This window comes from Ranitomeya imitator, chromosome 10 (assembly GCF_032444005.1).
Source record: "Ranitomeya imitator isolate aRanImi1 chromosome 10, aRanImi1.pri, whole genome shotgun sequence".
NCBI lineage: Eukaryota > Metazoa > Chordata > Amphibia > Anura > Dendrobatidae > Ranitomeya > Ranitomeya imitator.
In genome coordinates this window covers 29,441,949-29,454,045 of record NC_091291.1, presented here as the reverse complement: position 1 = coordinate 29,454,045, position 12,097 = coordinate 29,441,949, and the positions used below count along the sequence as shown (strand labels likewise).

The following is a 12,097-nucleotide window of genomic DNA, read 5'->3' as shown; positions in this document are numbered from 1 at the left end:
AATTTTAACGGATAACTCCTTTAAAAGGGGTATTACCTGATTATACCAAAGTCATGATAAGTAGTATCTGAAAAAAAGATAAAGGTTCACATTTTTCAAAAATTGCATTTGTTTGTGCCAAATTTTTGCCAAATTACACCATCACGACTTTTTAAGCATCTTTTAAGCCCATCCCAATGTTAGATTCGACTTGGAGATCAATGTGTCAGATGTTGCATGTTCAATGTAGAATTTGCCAATTACACCCTAGACTATATAAAGGGAGCGCTGGAGCAAGATTCACCGAGTTCATTAAAATGCACGGCCGTGCACTAACGCCAGAAATGTTACTATGCATCCAGGGGCTGGCATACAATTTTGGCAAAATTTGGCATACATCATCTTCGGCATAAATTATAATGAATTTGTCAGGAGTTCTTGAACACACCATGTTCTCCTTGAGCTCTGCCCACGTTGGTTGGTGAAGCTGGCCAGGAATAGTGTAAAGATGCCAAAAGTTGCTATTTTTTTAACGCAAAAAGTTTACAACATTTCAAGCAATTTTACACCGCATGTCGAAAAACCGCTTGATGAATTGGGGCCTTGTGTCCAAGTGTCCTCAACGACAATGATTGAGATCACTAATTGGCTGTAGCCAATACTGGTGGACCCCCATGCCTCAAACCCACAGAAGAGTGGATAATCCAAGATTGCCAGAATCGACTTTATGGCCACTGATGTACTGACAGGGCATTTATAGAGATTGGGGCATGGTATGGTGATACCCAATACATTGCCCCATGGTTCTCCTTTCTCTTGTCTAGAAATCCGCACTAATGGGGAACCAGGGAAACACTGAAATGCTAGAAGGTGATCCAACAGATTAATATTCATATTTTTTGTTTTTAGCAAAATACAGCTTACACTATAGAAAACACTTTGAATTTTCAACAGGAAATAGAAGGAAAGCTTAAACACGATTGGTTAAAATCTACCATGTCCTGATCCACAGGATAGGAAAACCTGGGTAAATTACGTGTTTTTGTAATTCTCTGATGTCTATTGGGCTATTATCTATGTGACTTAAAGGGTTATTCTCATTTTCATAGATGGCTATTGTCGAACACTGCTTGTAAATACAATCAATTTTGCAATTTACTGTTTGTTAAAATTTTCAGCCGTTCTGGAGATATTAACTCCTTTGTTTTATTTACATCTCATTGTCTAGGAGACCGACCACTGCTGTTGTCTAGCTTGTAAGCACTGTTGTGAAAGTGATGAGGAGGTAACGGTGAGCTCCAAAAATCCTGGCCGGCTTTTAAATGGCGCTTACTAGTTCAATAAAAAGAGCTCGTAAGCACAGTGCATGTTCTGCTTCCTAGTAGTGGTGGTCGATCTCCAAGTCAACGAGCTGTAAACAAAAGAAAAGTGTTAATATCTCGAGAACGGCTGAAAATTTTGATAAGCAATAAATTGCAAAATCGCTTGTATTTCCAAGGTCTACCTGACAAATAAGCATTTTTGAAGATGGTAATAACCCTTTTTAAAGTGGCCTTACACCGCCAATTGTTGGCTGAAGGATCAGTTTGGAGTTGAATAGGCCACTTCCACTCGTGGTAGAAGTATTTTCTCCCTTGGGAACAAAGGATCGTTGAAATGTTTCATCCTTATTAAAGTATCAAAAAGGATTCTTGAGGGAAATAAACATATTTAAATCAACTTTTTGAACATTCTATGACTGTGCCTGCACTCATGTTTATCGAAAGCCTATGAATACCTGAGATATGAACTACAGAAAACGTGACCTAGATGCTACAAGAAGCTCCATATTTGTCACCTCGCCACTCAGTACTCGCAGATGTAGTACATTCTCCGCGAGCAGTCGTTGTCCCACCACTTTCCGTCATCCGATGAGATTGACACGCAGTTCTCCAGAATGCCACCGTTTGGCTGTGTCACCAAATGATCTTTGTACCAGTTGAAATAGGAGACACGATGGCCGTTCTCAAACGTGTACATCCCTTCCGAGCGTCGATCGTGAATCCCAATCCAGATGGGCCAGTTAAATGGATAGAAGGCATCGTGAACATACTGCGCCAGATAGGCAAATTCATTCTGGTCTATTGGCATTGCCAGGTTTCCCCCTCGGCTGTGGCAAAGCTGTTGTGCCGTTGCGTAGTTTTCGAAGTGCTGAAAAATGAGATAGCACTTTCGGTGGTACCGCTTACCCTTCAAGCAACCTAGAAAGAATGGAGAAAATCAAAGTTTTTAGAACCTATCGTAGTAGAGTTATGGTAGGCGGTTGACGAAGTAGAGATGGATCCAGCTACACAAGTGCAAATTCCTGAAGTTCTATTCGTTCCTATTAAAAATTACACAAAACACCCGTTGCAGTCCAAAAGCGGAACACCACCAACACATTTCGGTTGCATCCTTGGTCATGACCATATCCATGAAAGAAGAAAACTTTATGAATTTTTATCCATGTAGGTGGACCTATGTCTACTTCGTCAACTGAGCAGTGGGGTTGATCCGAGCTCCGGCGAACTATGGACTACTTTTGGGGAGCTGGCTGCTCCTTCCATTTTTCGATAATATGGTAGGCAGTGTCTCAATATGAGAACCTTTTAGAAGAATGCGATTTAATTTGCCGAAGTAGCTGGGTCGGTGGCCACTCTTGTGTGACTCCATTGATTTTATATCGAGTTCCAAAAATTCTTGAGCCCAATGCTCATCAATTTTTGGAACTCTTACATAGCCGCCACTCTATTCCCGATATCTCAAGACAGATGTGGGTCGTAGACCAACATATATCGAACGTTTATGGCATATCCTGGGTCCAAGACGCGGAAGAGCACTCTAATTACTTTATACATGAATTTTACAACTTTCTAAAACTTTTACGGCATGAAACATATGGAAAGACCAGTGTGTGATGGGATTAGGAACCCCTCGGCTACTCGTGTCCTGTATTTTTATAGTAACAGCCTAAAGAATTGTACAATAGTCAATCGCCCTGCAGGATCACGTCTGAGAAACAAATTCTGGCACGGTTAACTTCTGCAGAAGATGGCTTCCAGCTGAGTTAGAGGTTGGAACAGCGTTTTCTCAGCAGGAATTCCAGGTGAAATGGAGTATCTCTTTCATTCTTAAAGGGGAATATCGCGGGATGTTAACCAAGCATGTAATAGAACAGGATGAGTTTGTGCTGATCTTGCTCACGGGTCTGTCATCTTGTTTACAAAACTGTGGGATACATTTCTTAAAGTAGATTCTCAAAACCTGCACGGAAGTTTTTGTACGAAGCAACTTTTTAGAAGTACTGTAATGAACATGGAGTTCAATAATCCTGCATGGTCAGGACTACCAAACCGCTAGATTATCATCGTACAACATGCACATTTTAGTACAACAATCTTTGTGTAAATCGATCATACAAGTGAATGTAAGAAACGTAACTGATCTCATCAGAGAAATATATTTTTTTTCCATCTGTATGCCACTTATTTTCTTGCTCCTGCCTCTCGAATTCATTAACTGTTTTGGAAAAACAGCTAGAATCCATCTTGATCAAAATAAAGAAGGACAGCCATCTCACTGAGGAATCAGATTACAACTGCCTATTGGTGTCTATGTGGAGGGGAGGAGTGAGGAATGCAGTGAAAGAGCAAAGGGGGACACAGACAGTTCTGCTTTCTACTAAGCATTTGATCCAATTCCTTAGTTGGATTTACAGTTACACTGCTCAGTACATATAAGAAGCTTAATATAAGAAACTTTGTAGTTTATCTAGTCAGAGAAATATGGTTCTTTCCCAACCCATGAACCACTTCTTCTTCCTGAATTCATCATTCTTTCTGAAAAACAGCTAAAATGCATCTTGATCAAAACAAGAGGGATTGCCAGCTTACTGAGGAATCATATTACAACTGCTTATTTATGTTTATGGAGAAGGGAGACATGAAGAACGCAGTGAACAGCTGCCTTTTGGTGTCTATGGAGATCAGAGGAGTGAGGAATGCAGTGAAAGAACAGAGGGGGGACATAGATGTGCTGCTTTCCACTGAGCATTTTATCTCAGCCCTGAGCTGGATTTACAGCTACACTGCTCAGTATGTGTATGAAACATTGTAAGAAATTCTGTAATTTATCTCCTTAGAGAAATATGCTTATTTCTCCACCTATTAGCGACCTCTTTTCTCCCCCCACCTCCTGAATTCATCATTCATTCTGAAAAACTAGCGAAAATCCATCTTGATCTAAACAAAAGGGCTCACTGAAGAATCAGATTACTGCTGCCCATTGAAGTCTATGAAGAGGGGAGGAGTGTGGAGCACAGTGACAGAACAGGCAGAGTGTAAAATATGGAGCCATACACAGGACATTCCAAGAACATCTGAAAATGATTTTTTTGCAATTGGGTTTCATCTATATACATAATTGTCTAAGGGGTACTTCCGTCTGTCTGTCTGTCCTTCTGTCACGGTTATTCGTTCACTGATTGGTCTCGGCAGCTGCCTGTCATGGCTGCCGCGACCAATCAGCGACGGGCACAGTCCGATTAGTCCCTCCCCTACTCCCCTGCACTCACTGCCCGGTGCCCGCTCCGTAATCCCCACCGCTCACACAGGGTTAATGGCAGCGGTAACGGCCCACGGTGTAACGCGCTCCGTTACCGCTGCTATTAACCCTGTGTGTCCCCAACTATTTACTATTGATGCTGCCTATACAGCATCAATAGTAAAAATAGGTCATGTTAAAAATAAAAAAAACAAAAAACCTGCTATACTCACCCTTCGCCGCCCTTCTCGCTCCTCTCCACGCTCCCGGGACTGCTCCATTGCAAGCGGCAGCTTCCGGTCCCGTCCCAGGGCTGGTGTGCGGCAAGGACCTGCCGTGACGTCACGGTCATGTGACTGCGACGTCATCATAGGTCCTGCTCACACCAGCCCTGGGAGCGGAAGCTGCCGCTTGCAATGGAGCGGTCCCAGGAACGTGGCGAGGAGCGGGAAAGGCGGCGGATGGTGAGTATAGCAGGACTTCAACAGGCTATAGGTGACTATATGTTTATTTTTTTTAAGTCTATACCACGTGGCTCTGTGCTGGCCAATATACTACATGACTGGGCAATATACTACGTGGCTCTGCTATATACTATGTGGCTGGGTAATACGTGACTGGCCAATATACTACGTGGCTGGGCAATATACTATGTGACTGGGCAATATACTACATGACTGGGCAATATACTACGTGGCTGGGCAATATACTACATGGCTGGGCAATATACTACGTGACTGGCAATATACTATGTGGCTGGGCAATATACTATGTGACTGGGCAATATACTATGTGACTGGGCAATATACTACATGACTGGGCAATATACTACGTGGCTGGGCAATATACTACGTGGCTGGACAATATACTACGTGGCTGGGCAATATACTACATGACTGGGCAATATACTACGTGACTGGGCAATATACTACGTGACTGGGCAATATACTACGTGACTGGGCAATATACTACGTGACTGGGCAATATACTACGTGACTGGGCAATATACTACGTGACTGGGCAATATACTACGTGGCTGGGCAATATACTACGTGGCTGGGCAATATACTACGTGACTGGGCAATATACTACGTGACTGGGCAATATACTACGTGACTGGGCAATATACTACGTGACTGGGCAATATACTACGTGACTGGGCAATATACTACGTGACTGGGCAATATACTACGTGACTGGGCAATATACTACGTGACTGGCAATATACTACGTGGCTGGGCAATATACTACGTGGCTGGGCAATATACTACGTGGCTGGGCAATATACTACGTAGCTGGGCAATATACTACGTCACTGGGCAATATACTATGTGGACATGCATATTCTAGAATACCCGATGCGTTAGAATCGGGCCACCATCTAGTTAAAAATATATTTCACCGTTTTGCTTTTATGGGACAGATAACAGTTACAACCTCCCTGACAGACACTCATAGTGCGATGACTGATGGAAACGCAATTCACTTGTTCTGGAGAAGAATCCAACATGTAGGCTGTAGAAGGCAAATGGTGCAGAATTTTTCATGAAAACTAGTAATTTTTAGACCAAATTGCATACACTTAAGTAAAAAGAACAACCCCTTTAAACCTGCAGATGTGTCCTCCTTACCTTCCCTCACTGTTCTAAATATTCTGAGATGATTGGCGCCAGATTGACCGACTTTGAGAGAAGAAAAGTTGTGCCACTCTTTGGCATTGGTTATTCTATATATCATATATGCATGACCTATGACAGAGTTCTTCACAAAATTTGCAGGTATCAGTGGACATATTAACACCTATACTAAGGTCCCCATGTATTTTTTGGATTGACTGGTTCTGTTTCTTGATTCTTTCTGTTTTTGCCTGCCGTTGCTTTCTCTCTCTTGTTTTTTGTTGTTTTCAAGGTTTGTGCCTAATGAAACTCGTATTCCCTACGAGAAACAGATGATCCCTCAGGAAAGTACAGAATATTGTAATTAAAACAAGACATTAACTTGAAAAACAACAGCCTGACACATGTTCCTGCCTGGCAATCCTACCTTCAATCTGTCCAATCTGTCTTTGATTTCTTGCATTCATCTCAGACACGGTGGCGATGGTGTCTTCTGCTTCACCGAGCTTAGTCCGCATGGTGGACACGCTTTGAGACATCTGGGACACTTTGACGTCGAGGCCGTAGAACTGGACGTTAAGGCGATGGATTGCAGCCTCTATTCCGCTCAGACGTGACACTGTGGGCGAAGAGACATCGGTATTTAACCATAAGGACCGTATATAACCGTGACCTGGATTCAATCGGAAATGTTATGGCAGAATCCAAGAGTCTTGTTTCTTTACGAGGGTCTGGGTCAAGGTTGGGTGAAAAAATTGGTGAGAGTCTTGGATAATCTCTAGTCCCAACAATCTGTTGTGTACGAGGGAAGCACAACTGCCCACATGTGTTCGCTGTTGGTGGAAACAAGGTTTGGCATGTTCATAAGCATAGCATGACGCCAATGGCTCACACCTTGCCGCCTTTCCTGGTTCCAGCTCTTTCTACATATAGATGTCCTTGACAAAGACCGCTCTCGGTCGAAACTTTGGACCATATCTGTTTTGACGCTTTGCCGGATCATCTAAAAAGCACTTCAGGAAGACCTAGTCTCATCTTGTTGTGGTGCAGAACTTTCCATTTCAACTATGAGCATACTCGGTCACAAGATGTCTTCTAGTTAGCCGGGCAGCCATCTACTCCACCCGTAAACGTCCCCATGCACATTATATTAACAACGGTGGCTGAACTGGCCAATGTTGGGTAGACAAAGGTCCCACATGTCTGATTTCCCACAACCGATCATTATGCTCTCATGGGGCTTATTCAGACCACTATGCAAATCGTGCAATATTGGACCGCAATGCACGGACTGGCTGGCGGCTCTCCGAACCTGAAAATTACAGCTTCATGTATTTCTGTGAAGCTGTCACGCTTGGGTTGAGAGAGCTACAATTAGCCCGTACACTAGCGGTCTGTGCTTGGACTTCTGAACGAGCCTCAGTAGATAAACTACTGCCAGAGATGTCTGATCTCTCATGGAACACACGAGAGTGCTCACAACAGACAGCTATTGAGCGTGGAACCTGTTAGGTCTAATTCACATATCCGTATTTTTTCATCTTTATTACCGCCACAAGTCCCTATCCAGGTCCAAATTAGCTAATGAGTCCTATGGTAATGCAGGATCTTGTGTCCTAATATGGACAAGAAAATACTGATTCACCCAGTGCATTTAAAATAATAAATAATACAACTTTGTAATCAGTCTTAATGGAAACCATCAGGACAATTTTGCTTCAAAAATTAATAGCACGGCTTTTTAGATCCTAGCTAGACAATAAAAACGATACCAGTCTTGTAATAATTGGTTGTGCCAGCACTGAGAAATTGAGCTTAGAAGCCACATGCAAATTAGCCTGAAAGTACAATGAGGGGGCGTGTCCATGAACTCTTAGAGCATTGACACGCCCCCAATGCACTTCCAGAGGTCAATGCTCAATTTCTCAACACTGGAACATCAGATTTCAACAAGACAGGTATCATTTTTATTATTGAGTTTAGTCCTATACAACCATATCACTAGTTTCATTAATAAAAATAATTATCCTGATAAGTTCCCTTTAATTAAAAGCTCCTTTTTTTCCTCCTTTTATTTAGTTTGATCTTACAATCATACTTTCTAACAACAGTCCCTTAATTCTTCCCAACTAACTTTTGGTAATTTAACAAAAAAATGGGAACATATATTAAATATGACTGTAGGATCAGACTACACAGTGTTTGTTTGTAGTCTGTTACCATGGAAACAGAACACATACAACTGTGGAGACGCAAACTGATACATTTGTAAAAGTCTCTCCCTCCCCTCTCGATCTGTGGTTTGGCTTCAGTGTACTGAATTCCTAACACAGACTTGTGGTGAGCGAACAACATGCGTGGACGTCTCTCAGAAGCCCCCAAACCTTGTCTGTATTCACGTCAAGAAGATCACATTGCAAAAAAAAAAATCCAAGGAAAAGTTGAGGGATTAAATCGCTGATGCTTAGAAAGAGGAATGTGTAAAAGAAATAAAGCCAAGTTTCATTTTTTTCTCCTGGCAGAACGTAAGTGTAAACTTTGTGGTTTTGGTAATGGCCAGAGACTCAGAATGTCCTAGAATTATAAGGATAACGAATTCTTAAATGTTCGCAAAAATATTGTAGTATCTGCAATACCAGACACAGCCATGGCTAAGGGTGGCGCTGTTTGCGGGTGAAAAAAAATATTTTTATTTTTTCATTGAATTTGGTTCCCATCTTAGTAAGTGATGGCTTTTCACTAAGATAGATCCCTGGAACCCTTGCTAATTCTGGGAAAAAAGGGGCCATAGTACCGCTTCCTCTCTGCATCTGTTGTATAGTTGTACTGGGTGCGGCTCCCTGCGCAGCTGGGAGGCCAGGAATAAACTGTGCAAAAGTGTTAGACCCCCAGCGATCAGGTCAACGGAGTCAAACCACCAATGATCATTGATTGATTGATTGCACTTCCTAGTGATTATTAACTTGAAAAATATCCCTTTAAGTACTTTATTTTATTTTCAAATTCTATAATCTTAACAGTAATACAAACCACAACCTTTATAAAAGTGGTGCTGCAAAAGTAAAACAATTTTTATTTTTTTTTGGCACTTAAAAAGGACCACACGATAAAATACCAAAATAGCGCCACACTTGACTATAGGATGTGTCTGGTATTGCAGGTTAGTAATTTATTATTACTTCTTTGATGAATGTTAGCAATTTATAAAATGTAGCAGGAGCATCCTTAAACCAAGGAAAAGGATCCCTGATATATTTTATATGTCCATTCTTGATTTGGAACCTCTTCCCTTTGGAGCTGTAGTACCTTAAAGAGGAGCTGTCACTTACTCAAAAAAAAAAAAAAAGGTTAATTACCTTGAAAAATTCCTGAGCTCCCTTGATTCTGCCATTGCTTTCCATTTTGTTCTGTGTTGCTCTACTGCAGAGATATTCAGATTTGTTATTTTTGGAGCGCAATATGTGAAATCTCTGCTTGTAGTGCAACTAGGCATTTCTTCACAGTCTTCTCTGTGAGGGTGTGCTTTCACCTCTTCCTCTCAGGAGCTGCCAATCACAATTTGAGTCTGAGATCAGCCGTTGAGCTGTGATTGGTAGAAACTGGGAGGGAGGGGTAAAATCAGTGAAGACTCTAAAGAAAAACCCACTACAAGCAGAGATTTCACACACTGCGCTCCAAAAACATAAAATTAGAATATCTCTGCAATGGAATATCTCAGCACAAAATGGAAAAGAGTGTCAGAATCAGAGGAGCTCAGAGATTTTTGCAAGGTAGTTAATCCAATTTTTGGAGCAAGTGATTGGTCCTTCTTAAAGTGTTTTTTCCCTCTCAAAACATTTATAATATAGCCACAGTATTGGTATTACATGTATGACTGATGGGTTTTGAACTTTAGGACCGCCACTGTTCTTGAGAACACACGTCCCAAAATGCCCTCAAAGATTGTTGAGGGTCCCAGCATTCGGATTCCATAATCTTTTCTGTCCTGTTTTTAGGAGTCAAATAGTATTATTTTTTTTACTACATCTATTATTAATGTAAATTGCTGATTTTATCCCCAATATCTACAGATCTTATGGATGGAAATGTCACCACTCACCAGATATCATGGAAATACTCACTGATATAGTTCAAGTTATCATCCGCCGGGAGAGTAGTAGCTGGCTGTACGGTTGTAGTTGGAACCACTTCATCTTCCTCTGATGTTCCTCCATCTATCTCCTCAACTTCCTCTTCATGGTCTTCATCATCCGGCATTGGAAAGATCACCCCGTTCTCGTTTTGAGAAACAGAAATTAACGTGACATTGAAGGAAAGCTTTGTTTCTCTTTTAGGGGGCATCAGTGGACGCTTTTCTGGTGGTACAGTAATATCTAAATGACCTAAGAGAAACTGAAAAAAATATGTAAGATTTAAAGGGGTTCTCGGTTATAAAAAATAAACCCATAAAAAACTATTCTAACAATACGGAGTGAGATAAAATGGAAAAAATATCTAATATTAAATTGTTAAATCCCTCGCCGATCCAGCATTGCTGCCTTGGTGGTCCCTGTCGGTCTTTGTTTACTTGTCCTACAGTGATGACATCACGTACATCCACATGACCCAAACAGCCAATCACTGCTCTTGTGTCTTACGTGCAAACATTGTGGCTGCAGTGGTTATGGGAATGTATGGTACATTATAGCTGCAGCAAAGCAAAAGTCTGGAGCTGGATATTTAGAAGTTAGAAAGGTTTTTTTAAAATCCCAGACAACCCCCTTTATGAATAGTTCTTTAAGTAGTTACATAGCCTGGTTGAAAAAAAGACACTTGTCCATCAAGTTCAGCCTAGGGATGGGAAAGGAAAAAGGGTCCATCCATAATCCAGTCTGCCCTAAAGAGCAAGTTTCTTCTTCCTGATCCCGAGTGTCAATCGACTGGGTCAACATTCGGAACAAGAATCCAACGCTGGTCAACCCGATCTCCAGACTAGATTCCGTTTCGATAGTGATACAACTTTTAGGGTCTGGTAAATCAATCACAACTTAGAGGTATTTCCAAAACTCTATGACAAGTATGAATAGTTGGTCACCGGTCTACGGAGTCTCCACCGATCTTTGGCATGGTCTGGTGCCATCGTTGACCACGAATGATGAAGGTGTTCATGACCATGAATGGTCATCTTCCATTAAAAATAGAAGGACAAGAACTTTTGTGTTGACGTTCTAAAAGTCATATTTTGGCATAAAAGTCATGTCACTAAACCTGTAAATGAAAATTTCCCTTACCTTCTCCAAGTTTTTGTTTTGTTCTTCAGCCGAGAGCCGGTTCTCCATCTCAGCCGTCCCATCCTCTTCACTTTCCTGTTCTTCTGCCTGGCTACCGGGGACAAGGCTGCAGAATACTATAAGGAAAATACTTGTCCAGATCATTATTTCGAAGAAAAATGGAGCAAGATCTCCTCCCGAAAACCAAGTCTGGAGCCTGTGAGCTTAGAGAATGACCAGATATGTCTTGCTTCTTCTTCTTTTCTCCTGTTCTGAAGTTTCTTTGTTTCAGCTGCAGAATTCCTCATACGAGGTCGCCCCTAAAAACAGGAAATATCAAAGTTTTTTTTTTTTTTTTCCAGGCGTCTGCTGTGCAATAGCCAAGAAAAGGACTCCGGAGCCAAAAACCACATGGAGAGAATGAGGTGAAGTCGTGTTACATTTCTGACTTCTCAAAGAGCAATTTCAGCCACTATGGATATGAACATTAATTAGCCAGTAAACAACATTTTCTACATTTTTTTTGCATTCCCATCACTTTTCAGGAAAGGGAACAGATTTCCCATTCTTTACACTGCTCTCAACGGTGCCCTCCTGTGGCAAAAATCTAAAAACCCAACGTTTATGAAGATTCCAACTCCCGTTATCGGATGTTTTATGGCAGACTATGGGTTTAAATTTCAGTGTATAATT

The 12,097-nt window shown here is 41.5% G+C and overlaps 1 protein-coding gene across 1 annotated transcript; it reads right to left on the bottom strand.

Moving 5' to 3' along the window:
• Positions 1–840: 840 nt before the first annotated feature.
• CLEC11A (C-type lectin domain containing 11A) lies at positions 841–11,811 on the bottom strand. Its single transcript, XM_069741444.1, has 4 exons — positions 11,426–11,811; positions 10,277–10,547; positions 6,583–6,774; positions 841–2,219 (listed from the first exon to the last, which is right to left on the bottom strand). Exons 1-4 carry the CDS (start codon positions 11,567–11,569, stop codon positions 1,825–1,827), a joined length of 1,002 nt encoding a protein of 333 aa, XP_069597545.1. The 5' UTR covers positions 11,570–11,811; the 3' UTR covers positions 841–1,824.
• Between the last annotated feature and the right edge of the window lie 286 nt (positions 11,812–12,097).

Bases quoted from the DNA above. Each gene is read 5' to 3' on its own strand.
- CLEC11A (XM_069741444.1), bottom strand. From the start codon at position 11,569: ATGATCTGGACAAGTATTTTCCTTATAGTATTCTGCAGCCTTGTCCCC. The intron at 10,548-11,425 runs GTAAGGGAAATT...TATTTTTTTCAG, and splicing joins AAAACAAAAACTTGGAGAAG to TTTCTCTTAGGTCATTTAGA. The intron at 2,220-6,582 runs GTAGGATTGCCA...CATTCTTTCTAG, and splicing joins ACAGATTGGACAGATTGAAG to GTTGCTTGAAGGGTAAGCGG.